Source organism: Hydra vulgaris, chromosome 03, assembly GCF_038396675.1.
Source record: "Hydra vulgaris chromosome 03, alternate assembly HydraT2T_AEP".
NCBI classification, from domain to species: domain Eukaryota; kingdom Metazoa; phylum Cnidaria; class Hydrozoa; order Anthoathecata; family Hydridae; genus Hydra; species Hydra vulgaris.
In genome coordinates this window covers 12,968,408-12,981,793 of record NC_088922.1, presented here as the reverse complement: position 1 = coordinate 12,981,793, position 13,386 = coordinate 12,968,408, and the positions used below count along the sequence as shown (strand labels likewise).

Sequence of the window (13,386 nt, the reverse complement as noted above, 5' to 3'; positions counted from 1 at the left end):
TTTTTCCACCTTTAATAACCCTGTTATTAAAGGTGAAAAAAAGGTAGTCCCTTATTTAAGGTGAAAAATAGTTTGTCTCTTATTAATGGTGAAAAAAGGTTCTTCTCCTATTAAATGTGAAAAAAAAGATCTATAATTATACCTTATCCTACTTTATTATTGCTTATTTAACTCAATTATATCTTGTTGAAGTCAAGATATAATTGAGTTGAATTATATCATGATGAAATCAGGATATAATTTAGTCAAAATTGTTTGACTGTGTTCAATAATAAAACAAACAAAGTAAAACTTTATTATCAGCTTCTCAAACTGATTTTTTGTAAATCGGCGTGTAACAATGTAAAACTGCAAAAGTTCTATAAAAATTCAATGCAGCTAGGAATATTTTAATGTGAAATAATAAACAACTTAACAACATCAAACTTACATAAACTAAAATGCATTGGAACAGTCTTTGTTAATAATTCCTACAATTAATAATTTTTGGTATAAATTATCTAATTACTGATTTGGTTTAAAGCTAGTTTTTAAAGTCTTTAAAACTTAAAGATTTAGCTGATTTTTGTGAAATTTTTACCTATGATACTTTTAGATATTCACACAAAAAAAAAGTTAACTAAAGTAATCCAAAAACACAACCCTTATTCTGAATACTAAAGTTTCTAATTTCTATGCGCTGTTGACTTTTTATGAAATTACAATGTTACTGTTGTGGATTGTAAAGTAATGTATCCCAATAATAAATCTACAAATAAACTCATTTAAAAATAATTTTACAAGTAGTCATTTAAAATATTGTTTAAATTTAAAAATTTATAAAATACAATTTCAATTTTTTCAATTCAATCCATTATATAAAAATATTGATTTTAGCTCATAATTATTCATTTGCATTTAGATAATCATATTAATTATATTATTTATATTATCATTAATTATAAATAAGATTTTTAAAATGTTTAAGATGATCAACTTAAAAGAATAAAATAATTACTTTAATGAATGAATTTTTTGATGGCAAGCTCAAGTTAACACACTTGCTGAACATCAAATTTCAACACAAATCTTATAGAAAAGTTTTGAAATAAACTTTTATAAATTTTTTCAATATCTTCACTTCCAAAAAGGCTGCAAGCAACCACTATTAGAGTTGGAAATTACTGGAAGAGAAAAGATGAAGTTTATAAATCAAGAAAACGATTAACAGATGACTTAAAAGATTGCAAATTACATGAATCAGGAAAACAAGAAGAAGGAAGTGAATTCACGAGAATGAATTTTAGTAGATGGCACAAGAGACACTAGCTCTTTAGAGCAGCACCCATTATAGTATTTATAGAAAAGAGAAAGAGAACAACAATGAAACGATGTGAAAATGGTTGAAAGTTGCTTGGTGTAGTTAAGTTTATGATTCGAACTCTTTTATTTGAAATCAGCATGATTTTATCTGCCTATTATGTTTAAACATGAGCTTTAGATGTTATAATTTTTTTTGCTTCAAGTTTGTTTAATATTTGAAGAAACTTTTCTTTTTTTTAATACAATTTTCAAAACATTTTTACTACCCCTAATAGTGAAACTAAAGAAAACCATTTTGTAGTCTTAAGATCACTTTCGCTCATCGACGTTAACATGAATTTAGTTAAAATCTTTTGAAAAAGTGCCTTAACCTACAATAGATCCTAGTTTTAATCAGTTCTGACGTATATTAACTATATATAGTTGTCAAAGTACAATATTTCTATTATTTTCACAAAAAATACTAGAATTCCGACCAAGAAAGAGCATATAATTAAGAAAAGTTGCCAATAAACAATCAGAACAGATCATATTATTTTGCAATGAATTTGAGATATGGTTTTTAAGCAAAGGTTGGAAATAAGAGTTAATCCTAGATGAAGGGTAGATGACTCATCAAGTACATTGGCGTTCATAAATATAGGAAGATCTAGATTGTTGCTATAACGATTAGCTGAAAAAAAAATTGAGTTTTATCTGAGTTCAAGTTCACCAAGCCAATGAGAGTCCCATGTTGTAGAAGTAGTGAGATCCTTATCAAGCTCAAATGCCTCCTTCAAGCAATCAAAGAGCATTGGCTTCTTATCAAGGCAAGAATAAATGGTAGTATTATCAGTGAACAATGCCAACTTAGATGTGAGAATTTCTGCGAGATTATTAATGTAAATTAAAAAAAATATAAGGCCAAGGATAGAATTTTGAGGAGCCACTAAAGTTACAGGAAATGAAAAAAAGTGCTGTCCATCGAGGATAACCTTTTAGACTACAATTGGTAAGGAAGGATTCAATAGTCTCAAAGATGTTAACTGACACAACATAAGAATAAAACTTAAGGAGAAGACCAGCATGCCAAACTTTATCAATTGTTTTAGAAATGTAGATTGCGATAGCCTTAACCTCTCCACATCTGTCTAATGCATGATAGAACCTATCTGTTATTACCATTATTAAATCAGCAGTAGAAAGAGAAGATCGAAAACCATAATGATGACCTGAAAACAAGTTAATAGATTCAAGATTAGAGATTGAGTGTTTGTTAAATAAAGACTCAGAAACCTTGCTTATGATAGGAAAAAGACTAATAGGACGGTAGTTAGATGAGTCAGATTGCTCTTCAGAATTTTTGAAAATAGGAATAACAGATGCTGCTTTTCAGCAGGCTGGAAAACAAGACTCTGCTAAGCACTTTTTGAATAGTTTTGAAAGTATAGACGACAGCTCTAAAGAACACTTTTGCAGGCTTGGTCAGAAATGGCGTGCGATTGGGAACATCATTCTTTTTGATTTATTTTTTATAAACAAGAGAACGAAAATATAACTTTAAATTATCAGTTTTCATAATTTTAGCTGCTTAATTTTCTTATAAGTGTACCAAAAATTAGTTTTGCTTTCAAATGCCAGCAGCAACATGTATAATTTTTGTATAAAATGCTTGACTTGTTGATAAATTTGGCTTAAAATTCACATTCAGCATGCTACACCATTAACCCTTTCAGACCCAGATAAAAAACAGTAAAATGATTATAAGTGAAATGTCATCATGTAAAAGGTATAATATAAAAATTAACTGTCAGAATTTCATAAATGAGACCTTGTTTTGCTTATCAGAAAAACATCAAATTATTTTTTTAAAAGTCTAACCTTTGAGTCATTCTATATGAAATCATCCAAAAACAAAGAAACTTGTCACCCATACATCTCAGAACTGCATTATTTTTACACTATTTAAAGTCCATATTAAATAAAACTTGGAGCTAAAATTGAGGCTGTCACGCAAATTTGCAGGCCAAAATGTCGATTGTATATCATTACTTTATCTTAGGTTTACTGAGAAAAATAAGATTCATGAACTGTTTCTGTAATGTTTTATCAAAGAAAGCACTCAAAAATAACACTTATTCAATTTTTGAAAAAACTTTATTGTTCTCCTTCTTCCCAAAGCTGCGATCTTTTAGATGTAATTTCTGATCAAATTAACCATGCCCTCCATGCTGTTTTTGGTGATTTTAATGCTAATCACACTGAATGGCTTGGCTCCTACACCACTGACCCTGCTGACACTAAAGTCTATAATTTTTGCATTTCTCAATCTCTTTCTTGTTTTGTTTTTTTGTTTGTTCACCTCCCCAAGGCCCTTAAGTCCACTACAGACGAGGAGGCTACCTAATTGTGGTTATAACCCTCTCTCAACTCTATAACTCCAAAACACGAAACTTGACGAACAAGGATCGAACTTGGAACCTCTCGCTTATGAAGCGAGCGCTCTACCACTAAACCACTACCGCTTACTCTGATAGTCAACTTTGTGACTCGTTTTTCTGACAACCCTAATCATTTACTTTCACTCCTTGATTTATGTCTGGTCTCTGATCCTAGCTTGTGTTCAGTTTCTCCTTTTTCTCCTTTAGGTGGTCCTGACTATGCAATAATCTCATTAAATCTTCTGATCTTATACTTCCTTTTCAGATTCACACAATCATCGCAGTACTTACTACTAACTACTACCCTAAAGCTGAATAAGATTCTTTTCATGATTTTCTCTCAGCTGAAAAATGCGCCTCCTACATAACCTCTTGGATTCAGGCAGGAATGGAAGCTTTTATTCCTTATGGTTGGTTCCAAGTCAAGCCGCATTCTACTCTATGGTTTTCATAGCCTCTTGTGCAGCTGCTATATCTAATCATAATTATTTTTTTCATCTTTTTTGGAAAAACAGTTCTCTTGAGAACAAACAGCTATTTATTATTGCAAGAAATCGATGTTAAAAGGTGCTGCCAGATGCTAAGCTCCATTATTCTCAGCTCACTAAATCTCGTATCTTATCTCAGAAGCTAGGCCCTAGAGACTTTCAGAAAATCTTCAACAGCGTCGTTAACAAAGGAAGGTTTAACAACATTCCATTGTTCCTTTATGGGATTGATCTTATTACCTCTCATAAGGATAAGGATAACCTTTTGCAAAGAACTTTTATTATAATTCTACTCTTAAAGCTTATGGCCATTCTCTTCCTTCCATTCCAATTAAACAGGTTAATCATTGTTAGACATTCAAATCATTCCAGCTTCTTTTGCTAAAGTCATATCTCGATTAAACAGCTTGTGGTCTAGACAAAAATCCTGGCATGGTCTTACAAAATTGTTATCCAGAACTCTCTTCAATTCTCTTTAAACTATTTAGTAAGTGCTTGACTGAGTCTTGTTTTCGTGCATGCTGGAAAATGACATCTGCTGTTCCAACTTTTAAAAACTCTGGTGAACATTCTGACCCCTCCAATTATCGTCCCATCACTCTTTTTTTGTTATTAGCAAGGTCTTCAAGCATTTGATAAACAAATTTCTCACATCCCATCTTGAGTCAAATAACTTACTGTCAGACAATCAATACAGTTTTTGACCCTTTCGCTCTATGGTTGACTTGATAACTGCTGTGACTGAAAGATTTTATTGTGCATTAGATGGAGGCAGAGAGGCTAGGGCTATTGCTTTCAACATATCTAAATCTTTCGACAAAGTTTGGCATGCAGGTCTTCTCCATAAGCTTATTTCATATGGTGTATCTGGGAACGTTTTTGAGATTATTGAATTGTTTCTTTCTAACCACTTTATTACACTCTTCTTTATTTCCAGTAATTTCTAGGGTACCTCAAGGTTTACAATACAATTGATTTCTAAATTAGCATCTGCTTAGGTTGCTTTTCTTTATCGTGCTTGCTGTTTTCTCTCTCCTGATTCCATTTTCTACTTCTACAAAACTCTTATTCATCCCTGTATGGAATATTGTTGTCATATTTGAGCTGGTTTTTCTCATGATGCTCTTTCTCTTCTAGACAAAGTCCAAAACCCATTGTAAACATAGTTAGACCCACTCTATCTGCTAAGCTTGAGTTTCTTTCTCATCATCAAAATGCTGCATCTTTTTCTTTTTTCTAAAAACACTGTTTTGATCACTGCTCAAAGGAGCTATTATCTCTAGTTTCATCAACTAAAACTCAATCTTGTTTGACTCGTCATTCAGCAAAGTTAATCTTCTACTGTATCTGTCCCTGCATGCTTGAAAAACTTTTATTCGTCTAGTTGTTTTACCCGCCCATTAGTTAGTTTTAGACTTTCTTGACAAACTAGTCTCTTAACAGTCCCACTACTACCATCACAGGGGGATTTACCATGACTGGTAGCAAAAAACACTCACTCAGCATTTAAATTACAGCCACTACTGTGATAACAAAGGTTGACAAAGTTTTATTGTTATCAGTACTTTTTTTTTATAATTATTATTAGTTTTAAAGCCGCACAGTCATCAGAAAAATACTTCACACAGGATACATCTGGTAGATTTTATTTGATATCTTTACTTATATCTTCTTTGAGAAATGTTTTTTCTTGAAAATAAATTACAATTGTAAAAAGTGAACACTGATTTTCAGCAAAATCCCCTAAAGTTAAATATTCATTTTGGTTGATATTTTCTTTACAGTTTTTTAAGAATCTACTTTGTGTTTTTGCTATAAATAAATGTGTGGTAAGGTTATCAATGCTTTCACATAAGAAATCATTAAACTCATCTAGTGGCTTGAATACTACTTCTTCTTTTAGCTCATGGTTGTAATGCACCACTTAAGTTTCAAAGTACAAAACTTTGAGAAACTGACTTTAACATTAGGATAGTCTTTTTTAAATGCAACATTTAATTCATTAAGACTAAGAAGTAATAAACTTTCTTAAACATAATAATTGTTCTTAAGACTAAAAAAATCTTTTTTACCTGGCATAATTCTTGAAAACTTATCATTTTGATAAAAGTTAAATACTAACTGGGCTGTTTCTGGGGAAAGAGGGTTTCCAATTTATTTTCTTGGCAATGATAGAATTCTATACACATTTTTAACATGTCTTGAGGTTCAAACAATATACTCAGACACTTCAAAGTAACTTGATATCTTTTAACGTGTCCATAATTCTGGTGCAAGTGTTAATAGTTGCACTTTATGGGGATAAGAGTCAGTAAAAGAAATTTTCTATTTGATTTCATACATGAAAAATGTTTAGATCATGATCTTTCTTTAATTTATTGTTAGAAATGGTACTGCTTTTTTCATCTATATCATATGCTAATGAAACCATTTTTACAACTATCTATAGTGTCACTAAACTTTTGTTTTGCTGCAGGTATTTTTGCAGTGTTTTGGAACACTTTTCAAATTGACTGTTGAAATCCCAAGCAATTCTATAGAGGTATCAAACTTAAAATTTTTCTCACTTTTTGATTCCCATTCCTCCTGTAAACTAAAATCTTCATCAGTTTCTACTGCTTTTTTGTAACATTTGCTGCAGAACTTCCAACCTGGCATTACATATATACTACTTTTTTATAAAACCTTTGTCTAGAGAAAATTGTAGTGAAACCTTTACATTGCCTAAAAAAACAAATTTAAATAAGTTTTAAAATCAACTTTAATTTTTTTTAATTTTAACTTTAATTAAAACATTAATAGCAAACTTTAAATCACAGCCACATTTGTTTGCGAAGTATATAATAAATAATATTTAATAACTAATATATTATGGTTAATGCAAAAGAATTCAAAGACGCCCTGGATGCACTGGAGAGTAAACTGAGAATTATATATATATATATATATATATATATATATATATATATATATATATATATATATATATATATATATATATGTATGTATGTATGTATGTATGCATGCATGTATGTATGTATGTATGTATGTATGTATGTATGTATGTATGTATGTATGTATGTATGTATGTATGTATGTATGTATGTATGTATGTATGTTTATGATTTATTGGATTATTACTTGATCCAAAAAATCATAGACATCACTTGATTCATGTATTTAGAATAAAATCTAAAAATGGTATTGCATCAGTAATTGTTGAGTTAATAAATAAGGAAACAAGAAATGACTTTATAAAAAAATCATAACGTAAGTTTAAGGATATTTATGTAGATCCGGATTTAACCAACTCCGAGAGAAACTTAGATAAACAACTCAGGGATAAATGTAGAGAATTAAATAAACCACTAAACCTGAAAGTTGATCACGTAATTAAAAATAAACAAGTGGTTTTAATAAACAAATAGCAATTGTTGTTCAAGTCACCACAGTGTAACACTGACACAAATAATTTTAAACATTCTATACATATTCCTTGTCAATATTGATATAACCAATATAACCAATTAAGTGACCGTGATACAGTCACTGGAGGAGGAAAGCATTTGGATTCGAGTGCTAATACACTGCTGGAAAATGAAATGAATCAAGAACAGAAAAAAAAGGTTTGAAAACAAAAAAAATTGATTATTTAACAGCTTGGTATACAAATGCAACCTCTTTAAATAATAAATTTGACAAATTAATTGATGATTTATTCAGATATCAGGCTCAAGTTATATTTGTGTGCGAGACTTGGTGGTCAGTAATGTCTACTACTAATATTCCGGGTTATAATCTGTTAAAAAGGATTGTCAATTTAGTTGTGGTGGTGGAGTATGTATTTATATACAAGAGAATACTAAATCTTATGGCAAAGAGAGAATCTAACATGGTTGTATTTACCGGACAGGTCTTAGTAATAATAAAAAAGTGTGTTGACATTATAAAATCATTAAAACAGGCATATGTACTCAAACAAAATAACAAATGCTCTGATATTTTAATGTGGTGATTTTAATTATGCAAACATCAAGTAGAACAACGAAAACTTTAGTGAAATTGAGAGTGAGAGTGTCACAATAGCAAATAACTTTATTGAGTTGCTACATGACTGTTACCTGCACCAAAATGTTATCCGCCTTTTTTCAAGTAAAGTTTGGTATAGATACTAACATTTGAGACCTCATTTTAACAGTTAACAACTAAAGAGTTTAAATTCTGTTAATAAAATAATATAACAGAGTTAATAACAGAATATAACAGTGTTTATATTCTGGAGCATTTTCCACTGCTAGGTGGCATCGATCATGGTCATCATATTTTGAAATTTAGATTTGAATATAAAAATAGATCTAATAAGGAAGAAAAAAATTTAATGGAAAAAGAGGAAACACACAATAAGGAAGAAAAAAATTTAATGGAAAAAAACTATAAAGCGCTAGATTTGTATTTTAATAAACATAAACAGGGTACAATAATTTGAAGAACTTGGTGTTAATGAATATTACAAAAAATAGCTTAGAAAATATGAAATAGGTTGTAAAAAATAAATTCCAACACTAAATTTAGATAAAAATTCTTTTCAACACAAAAAAAATTCACAGTGGATGACAAGTGAAATTGAAAGTATGTGTAAAGAAAAACAAAATAGTTGGTTTAGAAACAGAAATTCAGGTTTTAAAAAGTCTTTTAGAAGTCAATAAATATAAAAAGTTAAATAAAGATATAAAAAAACTTGTCAAAAAAAGTATTCACAATTTTGAAAGAAACTTCAATCCTAAAAGTGTCTATGCATATATAAATAACAAAACAAGATTTAAAGACTCTATAAAAGCAATAAGCAATAAAGCTACATAATGGTATAATAACTACTGATAATCAAGAGATAGTAAACACTCTTAATGAATTTTTCGCATCTGTTTTTATAAAAGATGATTCATCAGAAGAAGTTTTAGGCAACAATCTTTTTAAAAAATGTCCTGATCCATATTTTAATATTTCTATTATTCAGAAACATTTGAGTAATTTAAACATGTACAAATCAGTAGGTCCAGATAATAAAAGTTTCAAAGGAATGTTCAGAATCTTTGTCAAGTTGTTTAGCAATAATATTTCATAAATCTTTTAGTACAGGTACTATTCTAAAGTTATGGTCATGTGCAAACATTGTTTCATTATTCAAAAAGGGCAATAAACTAGATCCAACAAATTGTAGAGCGAATTATTAGAGATCATATGGATGTTTTACTCATTGAAAATTTAATTTCTAAAGAGTAACATGGTTTTGTTAATAACAAAAGTTGTATAACGAACCTGTTGGAAACATTAGATTTAATCACGCAAGCGTATGAAGAGGACATTTCATTCGATGTTTTGTTTTTGGATTTCAAAAAAGCATTTGATTCAGTCTCTCACAGGAAATTACTAGAAAAATTATTCAGACAGGGATTTGGATCATCTTTGTTAAATTGGTGTAAATCCTTTTTGTCAGATCGAACTCAGAGAGTGGTGATAGAAAATAAATTTCAAGTTGGAGTACCGCAAGGTTCAGTACTCGGACATCTTTTATTTGTAACCTTTATTAATGACTTATGTAGAGGGATTATTAAAGTCACTAAATTATATGCAGATGATACCAAAGTTATTTCAATCAATCATTGTTATGATGATAATAAATTATTATAAGAGGACATTAACATGTTAGTAAAATGGTCTGAAGATTGGTTAATTAATTTTAATGAATCAAAATGTAAAGCCATGTATAGTGGTAAAAAGAATCCTAGATATGAATATAAATTGAACAACTCTGTTTTAACAGAAACAGCAATAGAAAAAGATCTTGGGATTTTCATTTCAAATAATCTAGAGTAGAAATATCATATTAATTCAGCTATAGGCAAAACAAACAGAAAATTAGGCATGATCAAAAACTCTTTAGAATATTTAGATGAACTTTCATTAAGTTACTATGCAAATTGTTAGATCAAATCTTTAAGGGGGAAATCATATGAAAAAAGATTAAAGATACTTGAACTGCCAACTTTGCATGATAGTTATTTAAATGAAGAGGTGATCTGATTCAAATGTATAAGATCTTAAAAGGGAAAGATATTGTTAATTTTCACCACCCTCCATTAAATTTTGAGCTGGAATGATCAAGCAAAAGGAACAATTGTAGAATATGCAGACAATTTACCAATTCAAGAACTCGTCACCATTTCTTCACAAACAGAGTTACAAACGATTGGAATTCTCTTCCTCAATGGATAATAGATAAAGATAACTTAATCCTTTTTAAAAACAGCATTGATAAATATTTTGGTTTCTAAACACTATTTTTTGTAATTGGCTGTCATAGTCTTAATTCTGCATAATTAAGACTCAACACATCATTTTTAAGTATAAAAAAAAATCTGGGGAGGTGAGCCGGAATTATCCCTCTCCTTTGCCCCCTTCATATGCCCATGACCATGAATATGTCCTAAACTAGTTATTAAATAACACTATATTGAAGTTTCAAATAAAAAATCTCCTTTGTTACAAAATTTAGATTTTTTACAAAACTTAGGTAAATTCTGATAAGTTGTTATTTTTTGAGTGCTTACTTTGATCAAATATTACAATGCATGAATTTAATTTTTTTTAGTAGCCCTAAATAAAAGTAATGATATACAATCAACATTTTTGCCAGTAATTTTGGTTGACAGCCTCCAAAAATCAATAATTTATGTCAATAATTTGAACAAAACTGGATAAACAAGACATTTATTGAGACTATCAAGTCCTAAGAGTTGTATTTTTGAATTCTTTGAGCAAAAACTTATTTGGGTTCCAAATTTTAGGAAAATCCTCTAAACCATTATCAAGATATTATATGTCAAAGTTGTTGTGTTTTTTCTTCAGATAACCAAGAAAATGCTGTATCTGCATTTTTTCAATTGACGATATCTCAATAACCCATGTATATTTTTAGCTTAAATTTTCCTAGTTATTGTTTATTTAATATAGACTGTGAATGTAAAAATAAAGCAATTCTGAGATGTAAGAGTGACATGGTCTAAATTATTTCATATGGAACGACCCTTTTCTTAGCATGTCTGTACTATGTACAATCCAGTGAAACAAATAAGAATTAATATCAAGTCTACTAACTCAGAAACTAATCTAGGAATATACTCATAATAATTTACTATTTTCAGAACATACCTCCATGCAAGTTAATAAAGCAATGCAAATGATAAGTTTAATATAAAGATCCTTTTCTTATTTTAATTCATTTTGTTTTAGAAGACTATTCTCAGCATTAGTTCGACCATATATAAAGTACTGCTGATCTGTTTATAATCCTTGTGTACTTAAAGACAAATGACAAGCTGAATACTCAGAAGAGCTTCTGAATTAGTTCATGGATTAAATAACCTTTCATATCACCAAAGGCGATATCAAAAATTATTATAAGAACCATAATAAAGACTAATCAGAGATTTAATAAAAGTCTATATATGACTACTGCTATAAATGTCTTTATAATACAACTGCTATAAATGTCAAACAATCCTTCTAAAAACCATTTCAAATCTATTACAAGAGGACATATATTCAAACTAGAAAAATGTTTTTGTCATTTAGCTACAAATGAAACCCTCTTTCAGTTAATATTATAAATGTATCATCCCTGAGTAGTTTTAAAAACAAAATAGACAATTACCTAAAGGAAGAAATAAACATTTATGATTAGAGATATGAAAATATACCATTATAATATATTTGTATGACATGTTGACAGACATTCATTCCTATATAATTCTTTATTGTAAACATTATATAATAATAATAACAATAGTAATAATAATAATAATAATAATAATAATAATAATAATAATAATAATAATAATAACACTATGCAAGAAAAAGAAAAAAATTTTTTTTTTTAAAGTTTTGTAGTTAGTGAGCAATATGCATAAATGTACATCTTATTTTGTTTGTTTTTATCAAAAATATGCTTTTTAATAGTTAAATAGTTATTTGGTGATCAAAAAAAAAGAGAGTTATTTTGGTTTACAGTATTACATTTTACCTATTAATTTGAATAAATAACAAAGATTATAAAAGATTAAAATTTTAGGCTTATAAAAATATATGCTTCTTTTTTGCCCATATTGATTTTGATGCTAACTATATATGATAAAACAAAAAAAATGTGCAACATACTAAACAAATTTACTTTAGTAATTAAAAAACTAACGAAAATTTCTACTATAAAAACGAAATGTTAAGAAAAAGTTTCATATAAAAATTAATAAACTACAATATACCTTGTTGAGCTTTGGATTTCTCAGAATGTCAAAACCTTTTATTGATGGAATTTTGCTAGCATGAACTATTCCATCCTCTGTTATTTGGTAATCTTTTGTTGTCGGAATGGGAGTATTCCATCCTTCTTGAACATCATTACCCGGAGAGTAAAATCGGTATTTACACCAAGTAGAACCTCCAGATAGATAAGTTGTGTTTTTTAGTAAACGTTGTAAATTAAGACCATGATTAAATAAAGTAAACCTGTTCATTTTCACTTATTACAAAAATGAAAAATGAATGTCATCAATCATGTTAACATACGTTCTAAACACATCGGAGTTTTTTTTTTTTTTTTTTTGAGTTTACGAAAAGTACGAAGCGCTGTTACAAAATTTAATAAATAATTTTTAAAAGCACTCCATCCCAATATATATCATCAATTAAGAGCGATTATGAAAGGAGTGCTTTTTAAAAATTAAAATATTATTAAGGGAGTAACAGTTCATACATTTATATTGTTATTTTATTTTTAAATTCTAATTTATCTAGTTATAGGTTCAGTGGAGTACATATATTTAGTCAATTTAACGATTAATTCGTCAAATTATTTGAGGCGCAAGGTAGAAAAAAGCACCAAGACCTAGATTCGAGATTTAAAAATTTAAGCAAAATGATAGAAAAACTCAAAGTTGACTTTATTTTTCCTTGTGATTATCATTTTAATCGTTGTTTAATAATGGTTGTTCAAATTAAAAACTTAGGTTATATTTGAGAAAACTTTTAAAATGTTACAAAAGTTTTAAAATAAAAAATACAAAGTTTTTTAAAACTTCCTAATCGTTTGGCTTGAAGTGTTTGCTAATACTTGTAAAGAA

The 13,386-nt window shown here is 28.7% G+C and overlaps 1 protein-coding gene across 1 annotated transcript in view; it reads right to left on the bottom strand.

Annotated features, from left to right (window-relative positions):
- Positions 1-12,959, bottom strand: part of LOC100197083 (NADP-dependent malic enzyme) — a 29,832-nt gene extending 16,873 nt beyond the window's left edge. The window contains exon 1 of the mRNA XM_065792381.1: positions 12,529-12,959. Within this exon, the coding sequence (XP_065648453.1) occupies positions 12,529-12,780 (252 nt within the window). The 5' untranslated portion in view covers positions 12,781-12,959. The remainder of the gene's footprint in view (positions 1-12,528) is intronic.
- Between the last annotated feature and the right edge of the window lie 427 nt (positions 12,960-13,386).